At 31.1% G+C, this 15,131-nt stretch overlaps 1 protein-coding gene across 1 annotated transcript; it reads right to left on the bottom strand.

Moving 5' to 3' along the window:
• Window positions 4,714–13,949, bottom strand: LOC18608183 (methylmalonate-semialdehyde dehydrogenase [acylating], mitochondrial). The gene is made up of 20 exons (XM_007042738.2): window positions 13,741–13,949; window positions 12,551–13,257; window positions 12,351–12,445; window positions 12,086–12,157; window positions 11,820–11,981; window positions 11,659–11,737; window positions 11,392–11,546; window positions 10,985–11,048; window positions 10,307–10,386; window positions 9,947–10,012; window positions 8,761–8,811; window positions 8,464–8,615; window positions 7,418–7,508; window positions 7,114–7,194; window positions 6,107–6,184; window positions 5,949–5,984; window positions 5,804–5,847; window positions 5,638–5,716; window positions 5,259–5,349; window positions 4,714–5,126 (listed from the first exon to the last, which is right to left on the bottom strand). Exons 2-20 carry the CDS (start codon window positions 13,098–13,100, stop codon window positions 5,023–5,025), a joined length of 2,130 nt encoding a protein of 709 aa, XP_007042800.2. The 5' UTR covers window positions 13,101–13,257; window positions 13,741–13,949; the 3' UTR covers window positions 4,714–5,022.

Raw genomic sequence — 15,131 nt, 5'->3', positions numbered from 1 at the left:
GAGTAACAACATCTTATTTCAGAAAATGTATTTACAATTGAAGTGAATGACTTATTTATTGGCTAATAATCTTTCTTTTAAATGTTCATTGTATTAAGAATATGTCTAGTTAAAATTTTATTAGAAAAAAATCTCATAGAAAAAAACTCAGTGAAGGAAAAAAATACATAATTTTTTTAAAAAATATATTTTTAAAATACTACCTCACTAAAAAAAAATTTAATGAGAAAAATCTTGATGAAGGAAAAGAATATAGTGTGTATTTTACTTCTTCTTATGACTGCATTATGTAATATCTTTAAAACAACACATTCTAATATTTTGTTTCAACTTTTCAAATGTTGCAATAAAAAGAGCTTTGGTGAATAAATCTGTTACATTATCACTTAAACGAATTTGCTAAACATTATTATCACATTTTTCTTAGACATGCTATGCAAGCGGTATTATCTTCATATAACGTTGAAATTTTTTTCTTGATTGACAACCCATACGTTTTTCAAATATATTGAGTTATAGATCTTAATCAGATACATTTACGACTAGCCTCATGAATTGTTAAAATTTTTGCATGATTAAAAGAAATAGCAACTATAATTTGTTTTACAAAACGTCATGAAATAGTCGTACCTATATGTGAATAAGTAATTTGTCTAAGATCGAGCTTTGTGTAGATCAAGCTTTGTATAGATCATATAAATATCTTGCATCTGCATAACTAATTAAATTTAATTTTGATACATTTGAGTAATATACATCCATATCCATTGTTCCTTGGAGATATTGAAGTAAATGTTTATTTCCATTCCAATGTCATTGAGTTGAAGAATAACTATATCTTATTAACAAATTTACAACAAATAATACATTAAGTCGTGTATTGCTAGCCAAATACACTAGTGTTCTGATTGCACTAAGATATGATATTTCAGGATCAAGAAGTTCTTTGTTATCCTCATGATGTCAAAAAAAGTCATTTTTCGCATTTATTGACCTTACAATCATTAGTAAACTCAATGGTTTGTTTGTCAATATAGAATCATTTTAACACTTTTACTATATAATTTGATTGATAGATAAAAATTTTATTTATCAAGTATTCAATTTGAAGACCTAAACAAAACTTTATTTTTCTAAAGTCTTTCATCTCAAATTCTTTCTTTAAATAATCTATGACTTTTTATAAACAACAATTTTATTCTTTAAGTAATTTTATTTTAGAATTCTTCAATAGTTCTAATAATGTTTAGGTTACTAATATAAATAGCAATTATCACAAATTAAAATCTAAAATTTTTTATAAAAACACTTGGGCATATAAGATCATTTTTATAGCCTTTTTTTAACAAATATTCACTATAACGATTATACCACATGTGTTCGAATTGTTTTAATTTATATACATATTTATTCAATTTGATTGAATAAATTTTTCGATCAAATTGTGCACTTCTGGCAACTTAAATCCTTTAGCAATTTTCATATAGATATTGATATCAAATAAGCCATATAAATAAGCTCAATTACATTCATTAAACGTATTTTAATCTTCTTATGTATTCCTAGATTAACTAAATATAGAAATTTAATAGCATCTATCACAAGAGAATATGTTTATTCATAATTAGTATCGGGTGTTGAAGTAAAATATTATGAGACAAGCCATGCTTTATATTTCACAATCTCATTTTTTTATTTCGTTTGCACACAAATACTCATTTAGATCTCATTGGTATTACACCATTTGTTGTATGGACTACAGGTCTAAAAATTTCACATTTTGCAAGTGAAGTCAATTCCACTTTGATTATATCTTTCCACGTTGACTAATCATTTCTATGTTTATATTTTTCAATAGATGTAGATTTAAGATCTTCATTCATTTTTTTTCATAATATTGAGCGCTATATTATATGTAAAATATTGTTGACGTTTATTTTATTCTGGTCTCATTTTTTCTCATCATGACTTAATTTATTGAAATATCTTCATTTTCAATAATTTCAAATACTTGAATTTCTTTTGAAATTTTATCAATTATGTCAAAAGTCTCTTTTAAAGTTTTTGTTTCCTCTTTTTAACCATATTGTATATTTGTTCATTTTCTTTTTCAATGATTTATCTTTAGAACTGATTGGTTTTCCATGCTTTTGGCATACCTTGTCTTACAGAAACATCAATTCTAATAAGAGTATTTGCAATTGGTATATAAGATTTAGTTATTCTTTTTAGGTTAGTAAATACGTCTGACAACTGATTAACTATATTTTACAAATGAATTATCTTTTGAACTTTAAATTCACATTAATTTGTGTGAGGATCAAAACTAAATAATGATAATGCATTCAAAGAAATTTATTTTTCCAATTGCTTATTTTCTCCCTCTAATGTTGAAAAATCTATTTCATCAAAATGATAATCGACAAATATATCGTGAATAAATCTTTTTTTAATGGTTCTAGATGTTTAATTATAGATGGATATTTGTATCAAACATATATTCCTAATCTCTTTTGAGGATCCATTTTTGTATATTGTGGTGGAGTAATTGGGACATATACTGCATATCTAAAAATTTTTAGATAGCAAATATTTGGTTTTTAACCATAAACTAATTATATAAAAGAGAATTTATGATAACTCATTGACGTGACGCATACAATTGCTGCTACATGTAAAATGGCATGCCTCTAAGCAAAAATGAGGAGTTTAGTTTTTATAAGTAATGGCTTTGCAATTAGTTGGAAATGTTCAATAAACGTTTCTACTGGACCATGTTGTGTATAAACATGAGCAATAAGTTATTCAATAGTTATTTCAACTGATATACAATATTCACTAAAGGCTTGAGATACAAATTTACCAACATCGTTCAAACGAATAGTCTTTATTGTATAACTAAGAAAATGCACTCGCAAATAAATTATATAAACGAGTAATCTTGCAAATAACAAATTGCAAGGTAATAATAAGCACACATATAAACATCTAGTCGATGTATCAATAAAAATCATAAAATATCTAGATAGTCCACATGGTGGATGTATGGGTCCACATATATCACCCTGAATACGTTTAAAAAATGTAAAAGATCAGTCCCAAGTTTAGTTGATGATAGTCTTATAATAATTTACTTTGAGAGCAAGCAACACATGAGAATTCATTAGATTGAAATTTTTTTTAGGTTTTCGATGGATGATCACATGAATTTTTAATAATTTTTGTTATCATTATTGATTCGGGATGACCTAAGTGATTACGCCAAACATTAAAATCATTAGAAAAGCTTCTGATTTATTGTAGCATTAATTTCTATCATTCTATTCTTTGCGTAGTACAATCTAAATGAATATTCATATTTTTTCTTTAATAAAATAAGATGCATATATAGTAAGAAACTTACAAATTAATATAAGATAACATTAGATATATAATTTACTATTAAAACACATAATAAAAACATATTATTTAAATATAATGAAAATATATAAAAATATATTCATGATAAAATTATACTAAAATATACTAATAAATTATTAAGAAATTTCATTCATATATATTTTAATCACCAATCACATTGCATAAGAAAAACAACATTTAAATGTGTTATATCCACTTGACTATATGGTTAAAATCATTTTGAACAAAATTTGTTTCGATATTTTTTTTTAAGCTTTCAATAATGTATAATCAACATCTTTCATGCCATATCAATGACAGATATTTTCTATATCCCTTTTATTTTATCCATTTATGTCTTTTTCTTATATATTTTTACTATTCATCTACTTCTAATGCTTATCCACTTCTAGTGGGTAAATGTATCCATTCACTTTTTGTGAATAAAGATATCCATTCACTTTTTGTGAATAAAGATATCCATTCACTTTTTGTGAGTAAAGGTATCTATCTACTTCTTATGAATAAAGGTATCCATCAATTTCTAATGGTTAAAAGTATCTTTCGATAATCTACTTTTGATCAATAAAAGTATTCATCAACTTCGTAATTAGTATAATTATGAAATCATGATTGTGACTTCTTCCACATCCATGACTATAATTATTAAATTATTCGTATTTTCATGACCATTTTTTTTACGTTCATGACCATAATTATCAAATTATGTCACATTCACTTTAATGAATGGACAAAGTTTTTTTTGAAACCTAAAGATGATGAAAATTAAATAATATCAAAATTTCAAAAATTAAAAAATCGTGCCAGTAACATATCACGAAATATAATTCGAAAGAATAACTATGAAGAGTATTTAGAGGGAGTAATAATATGTTATTTGAGAGTGTTTACAAATGAAATGTGAGATCTATTTATAAACTAATAACTCCTTATTTAGATAAAATTTATAAGATAATAATACTTAAGAGATTTAATTTGGATAGAGTAAATCCTAATCTAATCCAATTTAATCTACATTTAAATTTATATATATAATCAAATATAAAAATTCACATCAAATTATACTTACGAGTCAAACCTGCAGAGTTTTTGAACTATCTCAACTGCTTAATTTAATCTAAACCATTCAATCGTAACATAATGTACATTCACACATATTCATAACAACTTTTTAAGTAATAGACGTCTCTCCTTAATCTTTATTTCACAAACTTAATCAGACTATCTGTTTCATTGTTTATAGATAGATCAAAGAACATACAAGCTAATCAAATACTAGTAGAAACAAAACAATTCAATTAAACCAAACATTGCTTTTGGTTCATCTACCCAATGCTTATTTCCTTTTGACAAATTCCAGTTTGCACAGCCACTTATCTATTATGATAATTAATATTAAAGCAAAATGGGGCAATTCAATTTCCATTTTATCATCTTCGTGACAGCAGAAATTAATAAAAAATTAATGACAAAGAAAATGGAATTAAGCCAAGGGGCAGGACTAGGAGTAAATACAAATTGCGATCTTATTTCTTTATTAACACAACTAGGGATTATAAGGGGAAAAAGTTAGAATAATATGGTGTTAGTCTATTATCAACTCTACGAACTTGGCACTTGCAAAGTTGCTACATCACTGCCTTCTAGATCCTTCCATTGTTGAGTAACTGTTTTAATCTGGGTGTAGAACTGAATTCCTGCCTTGCCTGAAGTTCACATGATAACGCACTAGTTTATAAACTTCGATAATTTATATCACCAGATCAATTCTAGTTATTTTTGTTGGGAAAGACAAATGAAATGTAATAAACTTCTGAAAGGGATCTACGTATATATACCATCAAAATTAAGATCACCAGCAATGTACGGCTTGGAGCTGATAAATGAAGAAAACGGCAGTGGGACTGAGATTGGAACATTGATGCCAACCTGATTCAAAAAACCCATTAGAAAATCAACACATTTCCATATCAAGCAGCAAAATCATAGGGGCTGGGGCTGGGGCTGGGGCTAGGGCTAGGCAATTTCAGAAATGAATAAAACATTATGTTAACCTGAAATAGAATTTTCAAGCAAAAAAAGGAATATCAGTTTCAACAATGGGCAAATGGGAACAATTGACAGGATCAACATAATAAACAAACACAATTAAATAAATTAGGCCTTCTTCGTGCTGTCAAATGTATAAGAGGGAAACACTGCAAGGAGCTGCATTACCTGCCCGACATCAACCTCTGTTTGAAATTTCCTTGCTGCTATACCTGATGTAGTGAATATAGAAGCTCCATTGCCATACCTGCAAGAGTAACATGTATAAGGCAAAATATTAAGCCGCAAACGTTAGTAAGACAAAGGAGTCCAGGGAAGTTGGAATTGGCATTACTTAGTCCTGTTAACAATATCTATAGCCTCTTCTATGCTATCAGCCTGAGAAACAATAAAACACACATTTTAGCATGTTTTTAAGTACACAACAAACTTCCAATTGGAGAATTAGACAAACAGAAAAAGTCCAAAAAGTAGCAAACCTCCATACACAGGAGAACTGGGCCAGAAATTTCATCCTGTATAAACCAAGAAATTGTGTCATTAAGTACTTTGATTGGTTCTAGAGTTCGAGGCCCTACTTCCATGAGAGCAACCATATCTTACAAAAGGACCATCTTTTGTGAGGAATGCAATATACCTTATAACATTCCATGCTGGCCTTGACATCAGATAAGATTGTGGGGCCAATGAAGTTCCCATGCTCATACCCAGGAACCTACAGCCACTCAAAAGGTAACCATATGAATGAGGGTTGTTTGAACACTTTCTCAAACTTCAAAGTAAAACTGCATTTCAATATATGCTCCTCAAAACCAAAATCACCATAAACACACTACGTTGAAGGTGTGCCATGTGGCATGTTTCTCAGCAGATTCCAGTGTGTTATTTACCGAGACAACTGACATTGGCAGTATCGGGGGCCATTCTTTTGTAGCATAATTTCACACACTTCAGAGGTAAAACATTCTAAGAAAAAATATGAGACTCCAGGATGGCAATTTTAATGAGTTAACACTTCATCCTCTGATGTTCAGTTTTTTCAACTTGATTGTAACTTTGACTGGTTGTAGGTGCAAAGACATCCAACTTCAGCCATGGTGATGTCAAGAACCATCATTCAGAACTAATTTTGACACACATGCAGACATGAGATGGAAGGGAGGAATGCCCTAATTTATTTTTTCCAATGGCATGGCCAGGGTCTTAAGCTGGGTGACTACATTGAACTGTAACTAAATGCCGCTTTCTTACGTTAAGTACTTGGGGAAAGGGGCAGCGGATGGGGGGTCAGTAGCAAAGAAGAAGGCTACCTTCCCTTGTGTACCAAGGCTTGATGGGTCTCCTACCAAAAAGAAAAAATAAAACTTGATGATCCCAGTGACATTTTCATAATATCCCTAATAGCCATAGTCCAAACTCCAAAACAAGCAGGCTATCTGTCTTCAGGTATTTGAACTCTGTGTCATGAATAACATCTTATAAATACAAGAAAGCACCAGAAAACTTCAACCAATAGGATCATTGATATCAAGGACAGAATATTTCCTTTTTCAATGAAAGCTACTGAGCCAAGAAAAAAATAAATAATAATTACTTTAAGCAGATCATAAATTAATAGATAGAACTCATAATCAAATAAAGTACCACAATATTTCTCCCATCAACTACTAGTTTCGCACCACTTTCAACACTTGATTGGATCAATCTACATAGGAGTTCCTTTGCCTGCCAACCATAACAACTGTTAAAGAATGTGATTTCATAATTGAGAAGGATGGGCAAAAAAACATGGTGTTTAACAAGCAAGCCTTACATGCATCCTAACAAAAAATTTGTAAATTGTATCACCTCAGACAGCATAAAATATGCCAAGGAATTGACTTCCAATTCACCATCCCAATTTAATGTAGATTATGAATAATTTAGTAGACTCTGAATCATCTTGTACCTGCTTGCTAATCAGTGGACCAAGGTCTGTATCAGGTTTTGTTCCAGGTTGTACCTTAAGTGCTTTGCAACGCTCCACCAGTTTATCTTCCCTAGCAAAAGTTCATGCAAACATCTGAAGTCAATCACACAAATCCAAGTAACATCAATTTAACAAGGAAGAAAGAACAACAAGGGAAGGGAGATAGGTTGACAGTTCTAAAAAAAATGAAAATGACATGTCAAAGGAACGTTTAGATGCTTCTTTTCTTGATAAATCCATAAGTCTTGCCCAATGGAAAGCTCCTGCTATAGCTTTCACCCAACCATGAAACCACATTAGCCTGAATGAGATTTAAACTTTAAACACAGGGGCCAATTAAGTAATTTCAGCATTTCCAATTACAGAACTTGAATCGCTTACTCCAAGCATACTTTATTCAGGGCGGTCAGAAGTAGGATTCTTGGCTGTGGATACTAGAAAATACAACTCTGAATGGTGTAGGCTATTTTCCCTTTTTTTTTTAGAGAACAGCCTAAATTAGTTTTAGAATGAGGCCTCTTATAAAAATTAAAAGATCATGTCCACATTAATACTCAGTATAGACCAGAGTTAAGGACTGGGTCTTTTCAGATTAAAAGCACTAATTTATATAGGAAGAAAAAGAAAAAACCCTTACATCCATGACCATTTATTCACTCATCAATAAAAACTGGTTTTACGAGCAATGGTCCATGTGACAAATAAATGAAATAAACAGAAATATGAAAGATTGAAAACCTCCACTTGCTATGAATATGAGTTAACTTACAAATGTAAAAGAATATAAGGGCACTGATGATGCAGTAATCAAATCCATAACAATCAGATAACATATTGGGAGACATATATTAAGAGCAACTACAAGATATAACTCAATATGGCTCATTCCAGGGAAAGAACTAACTCGATCATAAATCAATAGCTGTATGAAAATGCTGTGTAAGACCCATAAACTAAAATCAACAACAATAGTTCAACAAAAACTGACTAAACGATACAAATATAAGCAAGAGAAACAGTGTTACCATGGAGTCATGCCTCCAACAAAAACAACTGTACTGAGTGCCATGCACTTCTGTCCTGCCCCACCAAAGCCAGCTGTAACCAGAGCATTCAGCGTAGTCTCCATGCTTGCATCAGGCATTACAACTGCATGGTTTTTGGCTCCAATGTTGCACTAAGGACAACAATCAACCAGCAAAATTTACATGGAACTCAAATTATTGCTAGGACAAGACAGCAACCAGATTTTTTATAGTACAAACAGCAGATTTGTACTGAGCCAAAAAAAAAAAAAAACAAGATAAGTTTCCAAAACATACCTGAACACGTTTTCCTTTGGCTGAAGCTCTAGAATACACATAAGCACCCACCTTGTAAAAGTTAAAAACATGCAAAAAAGTAACATTAGTAAAATATCCTCCAGGAAGTCCCACACTAATACAAAAAGCCAAAAGCTCGAGATCAATAATTGTAAACAGAAACTAAGGTAGCAACAGACAAACAACCATGTTTGGTCCTGTCATTACAAGTTAAAAGTCATCTCGTCCTTTCAAAATATGAAAATTGAAGCATGACAAAGCAAACATAATACCAGAACAGATTTTAATAGCACGTTCATGTGAGAGATGTGAGAGAACAATGTTTCAGCAGAAATACTTGCATGATTTTAAACACAAGTTCAAGCATGACTGTTTGGCCACTCTATATTGGTATAAAAGTTGCAGCTGTTTACTGTTTTCAGGTGTTTAACTGAGCAGGGCAAGCCGATAATATGGTTTTTCTACCTTCTATTTCAGTTATGCTTGCACTACTGTACTTAGCCTGGTCTTTGATAGGATCCCTACCTTGTTGGGAAAATTAAATATCATTTCACAAAAGCTACGCATGGGTAAATGTGGAGAAAAGCTGTTAGCTTCCCTAGACAAAGCAACTCATTCACATTAGTTGCAACAACTGAAGCATTTCAATCTCCTTCCCAACAAATTTAAAGTCAATGAACCAGGGTTGGTTCCAATTTTGATTGCATCATTTCCAAATATATCTTGGCAGTTTGATTTCCACATTAAATATGGCTGGATTGAGCCTATTACTTTTGCCATGTTCACCAACTCTATAAAATGAAACCTGAAATTTTCCATTGTTCTAAACATTAAAACCATTCTTTCATGATCTAACACCCTTTTTTATCCTTAGGTATTCCAACATATTCAAAAGAATTCATGTTGCTACTGTTCAGACTGTCCAAAAGCAAAACTCTAATCTCAGCAAGCTGCCTCTTCAAATTAACACAATCTTTCAACCTACAAATGATACAGAGCTCTGTCTGCTTCACAAATTTACAAGTAAATCCTCAATCAATTATGTTTAACCTACCATGCACTGTAAAAATAATGTCTTAAAAGTACAGAAGTGTCAAGAAACGATGATCATAAATGTAAATAGAAAAAGGTTGTGGACCAGCATACAGTGATTGTAAAAGCAACTCAGGACTGAGAAATAACTTACTGTATATGGGCCAACAAAAGATATAGCTTTGATGTCATCATCATCACACATATCATTAATGATTTCCTGTCCAAAACCACAGAAAAACAAAACACGACCAGGAAAAAGGAAACAGAAATCAGATATATTGCATATAGTAATAATCAAAATACAAACTTGATTGTGGCAGTGATTAATATGATGGCAAATTTAACTCCATAGACCCAACAGAAAAACAGCTTCTTTTGTAATATATTAAGTCGAAAAAATTGTAGGTAACAAAATAAGGTCACATGTTTATCCTCTGAATCATTTAATGGAAGGATACTGAGAATGGACAAGAACCAATGAACAACTGTTAAGTCCAAACTCCAAACTTACATTGGTGCCATGAACAATATTCAAAACACCATTAGGCAAACCAGCCTCCACTGCTAGCTCAGCAAGCATCACAGCAGCCCCTGAAAGACCACCAAATAACATATCAGTTATACACGGAGCATAACTGCCTTATGTAAGCACCAAGAGCCATCAAGTCAGAATTGCTTAATATACAGGCTTTATATTCTCATTTATAAACCTTTAACAAAAGATGTAGAATAGTCCAAATTGCTTGAGTTTAGATTAAGAATAGCTCATTTAAAGCTCCATCAAATTTACTCCTACACTCCAAATGCATTTCAAAGCTCATAACATTTTCAACATCTAAATATGAGGTGGCTGGAATACCTTTTTCCAAGTTCATAGCAACAAGTCAATTCTTTTTTTTTTTTAATATGGCCATATGTTAATGAGTCAACTCACCATTTAATGCATTCAAACATGCATAGAAGTTTTCTCAAAACAATCCACCATGTGTGACTCAAGACTTTTACCCATGCTTAAAACAAATCACTCCTGCTATGTGTGTGACATGTATATCCATAAAAATACATGTTTAACAGCATTCCTTACTTGGCAAGCATGTTTCAGATGTCTGAGATATGATTTTCGTAATATTAGGAAGAAGTTAAAGTTGCTACAATTTCATGGTGGTAAATGGTATGAAATAACTATCACCTGGATCCTTCTCTGATGGCTTCACTATAAAAGTATTGCCACAAGTAACTGCAATAGATAACATCTGCATGTAGAAAAATTGAGGGAAAAATGAGAGGATCATACCAAAACAACTAGACTAAAATGTTTTGCATGTAAAACCAAGGGAGGCCAGTATCCTACTGTTCTTGTAACAGATTAACAAAACTAAAGAACAAAGCAGACAGCCAATTCAATCATCCAGGTATATCCAATTCTGATCTCAGTTTCACTCTTTTAACACGAGATCATAACTTCTTTTTTTTTTGATAAGCAACATCAGACCATAACTAATACATGTAATCCTATTACTAAGCACCATAATAAGTAAGGAAAGTGATATTAGATAGCCACACTGTGAACTTGGGCTATTAGCAAACTAAACTTACCAATAAGGGAATCATAGCTGGAAAGTCGAAGGGACAAATACCAGCACAAACACCAAGTGGCTCTCTAATGGCATAAGTATCGACTCCATTTGGTACATTGGAAACAAATTCCCCAGTTTGCAAAGTGGCCAATCCACAAGCATGTTCAACCACCTCTACGAGGGAAAATGAAAGACTTTATAGAGCAAACCATTACCAAAAAGATGCACAGAAAACACTAAATGAGAAAGAAAAATATAACTCAAAAGGAAAAAAAAAGATGCTGACCTAATCCACACAAGACATCATCATATGCATCCTTCAATGCCTTCCCATGTTCATTGGTAATGTTCATAGCAAGCTTATCCTAGGGCGCCAGTAGTGATTATTCCCATCAATAAAAGATTGATATTAATCAAGAATAGAACAATAGAATTCTAGAGATTTACAATGTCTCTCCGAATGAGCTCTTGAAACTTGAACATTATACGCTGTCGGGTGGTAATGGGAGTGTTACGCCATGACGGAAAAGCCCGTTTAGCTGCAAATACTGCAGCTCTGAACTCCTCATTTGTAGTCATAGGAACTTGAGAAACCACTTCCTGTGTTGCCTATCAAATATTGTAAATTTATTATAAAAAGGAAAATTCAATCATCGATTGCTGACTTGATAGTCAAGAGTAACCAAAACAGAAATTTTTAAGGTGATACTTACAGGGTTTATAACATCAATAGATGCAAATGACTGTGAATCAACAAATCTGCCCCCAATGAGATTGGGAACCCTCTGACATGTAGCACCAAGAGAATTTAATTCCAATGTAACTTCAGAGAAAAACCCAACAAGGAGGGAGGGAGATAAAGAGAAAAGAGTGAGACAGCAAAGAATAATTCACTTAAGCACTAAAAATCTCCCTCATCCCAAGTAGTTGGGCTACAACTTTGTGAGCTGATCATGTTGGATAACATCTAAAGCTTACCGGAGGGTTCCGTTGCCTCCAGGGTGGTTCCATAACTGACAAATAATTGTTTCTTACAGCAGATTTCTGAGGTCTCAATGACTTGTAGTTTCTCACTAGAACACAAACATGAAATCACTCAGCATAACAAAATACTGTAAAGAAACTAGGAAAAGCAAACAAATCAGAGAGTGATTGACAGTGATGCAAAAAAAAACTACCTGACATATTTCCTTGCCGGAGCTTGGCTTTGACATTATAGACATGCTTTGGTGTCGATAAAAGATCAGGATTGCTTTGCCTCAGTCTCTTTAGTATTTGCCGAGGTTTTAATCCAGCCTCTGTCATTTCTTTAATTAACAAGACTTCTTTCTCTGAAAATCGACGAGCAGAAGGATGTTCTGCAATGTCCTTCAAGGGCTCATGGTTGTGGGTTCCATTTTTAACAGTAAGTACCCACAAACCATCATCCTTTTTACCCACAACTTCAAAGGGACAATTTGTAAGCCGAGAACCAGTCTTTCTTCGGCGAATACATTCAACAGAGGACTCATCAACAGTTTTCCTCCTGTTACGATAGACACCTCCTCTGTCACAGCCAAGGACTACCACTTTTTCTCTCTTTGATTGCTTAATAGTTACCACGTACCCTTGTGATACAGAAAATTCACCAACATGCTGGATAAGTTCTTCACGATCTACAAAGGTTCCAGGTGGAGGAGGAAGCATCTGTGGCTGTTCATTCGACTCTGTGCTACCTATATCCATCATAAGTAAATGAAAGAGATCACCTAGAATAAAGCATAATAAGTGTCAGACTTGGAAGATCCTCAACACAACCAATCAGCAGTTATTTATTTGATCATCCTCCTCTAGGACTTCACTCTCCATTGAGACAAAGTGGATTACAATACCTACATTCTCCAAGCTGTAAAAACAAAACTCAATTAAGTGCAAAAAACTTTATAATAATTATATAAAAACACATGTACTTGTGCTCTGCATGAAACATAGACATGGACATTTATGAAATTATATGTCTCATCCGAAATGTTTTTAGTTCATAACCTTATATATAAATAGCTCAAAAGCACTTTTTCTTGTTTCGGAAATTAAACTTCGTATATGATTCAAATGAATATTGAATTGGAATGTCACACGATCAAAATGCCAAGATATCCATATACTTCAATTAATGCACCGGAATCTTTTATGGCCTCTGTTGATAATGATGAAATGACCCTAACCAAATTCTAGTGATTAGCTACCCTATTGCAACGAATTCTCTACTAGTAAATTAGACTCGGCACTTCAATTTTCTTTCATTCTCTCGGGAACCAAACGGAAAATACAATTTCAGTTAGAGATAGACAAAAAGAGCCCAAGAGGGAGAGCAGTTGCGGAGGCTTACCATCACGAGAATCGGACGCGAATCGACGGCGCCGGACGTCCAAAGGATAAAAAAGGAATTCTCCTTTTTTATTTTTCTTTTTTTTGGGGTTTTTTTTAATATGCTTTTTCTCGCTGGGTGAATTTTGCTCAATTGAGGGAGAGTCGAAGGTGTTTCTTGATGGGTCCGAATCAAGAAAAGTAGTATGTGTTTGCCGTAGCCAAAATGGCGGAGGGTTGATCGCGTTGTTTAAACCAGTTATAATGCATTTCAAACAAACACGACTTTGCGGCATGTTTGGCTCTAAGTGAATGTAATTTCTTTCTTTCGGCCTTTTATTCGGATTTTATATTCTGCAAAATTTATTAGATATAACATCTAAAAAAATCTTAAATTATTAAAGTAAATAAATAAATTTTTATTATTTTATTTTATTTAATTAATTTTTATATTTATTTTAAATTAAATAAATTTTTATATTTTTATTTTGAACTAAATAAGTTTTTATTATTAATATTTAATTTAATTAAAATATTATTTATCATTTTATATTATGTGATGTTAAAATAATAAGTTAATATATCATAATGGATAATAATGTGGTATGTTGATATAGTATGATAATATAATTTTGTAGCATTTTTCACCTTCTACGTTAATGTCTACATATAAAATTACAAATTATATTTTGATTAAAAATAATTAATCAATTAATGATAATTAATTAATTATTAATTATAGAAATTTATTTATATTTTTTTAAATAATTTGAGACTTTTTTTGAGCATTATACCTTTTTATTACAACTAAAGATGTCAACAAGTTATATCTTAGACTTTAACTACACGTTTGGTTTAAGGAATAGAATAATAATTTTGTGAAAAAAGAATATAGTGAAAATAAAATAAGATAGTTATTATTTAATTTGATATGACAATGAAATAAAGTAGAAATAGTATTATTACTTATTAGTTGGTAAAAATAATTTTAGAAAAAAAAAAGAATAGAAGATAAAAATATATTATACTATAAATATAATTTATTTTTATTTTATTTTTTAAACATTAATATTTTATTTATAATTTAATCATTAACATTATAAAATATTAATATATNGAATAAAATAGGGTAAGAATTGTTATTATGTAGTTTAATTGGTAAAAATAATTTTGGAATAAATAAGGAGTAAATAATAAAATGATAAAATTATTCTTTATTATAATAAGATTTATTTTCATCAAAAACAAAATTACCTTTTATATAATTTACTAAAATTTATACCAAAAGAAAAAATTACCTTTTACTATAATTTAAATAAAATTTTTCATTTTAATCTTTTAATTTTTATTTTCATTAAAAGTTTAAAATTTTAATAATTTAATAATTTATTATTAAGTATTAGTATAAATTTT

This window comes from Theobroma cacao, chromosome 2 (assembly GCF_000208745.1).
Source record: "Theobroma cacao cultivar B97-61/B2 chromosome 2, Criollo_cocoa_genome_V2, whole genome shotgun sequence".
Classification (NCBI taxonomy): Eukaryota; Viridiplantae; Streptophyta; class Magnoliopsida; order Malvales; family Malvaceae; genus Theobroma; species Theobroma cacao.
This window is presented reverse-complemented; position numbering and strand designations above follow the sequence as displayed.

What these genes read in the sequence shown, in the direction of transcription:
- LOC18608183 (XM_007042738.2), bottom strand. Translation starts at nt 13,100, where the DNA reads ATGATGGATATAGGTAGCACAGAGTCGAATGAACAGCCACAGATGCTT. An exon ending in CCAAAGGAAAACGTGTTCAG is followed by an intron (nt 8,616 to 8,760) that starts GTATGTTTTGGA and finishes TGTTGTCCTTAG; the next exon opens with TGCAACATTGGAGCCAAAAA. An exon ending in GTCCACTGATTAGCAAGCAG is followed by an intron (nt 7,195 to 7,417) that starts GTACAAGATGAT and finishes TATGGTTGGCAG; the next exon opens with GCAAAGGAACTCCTATGTAG.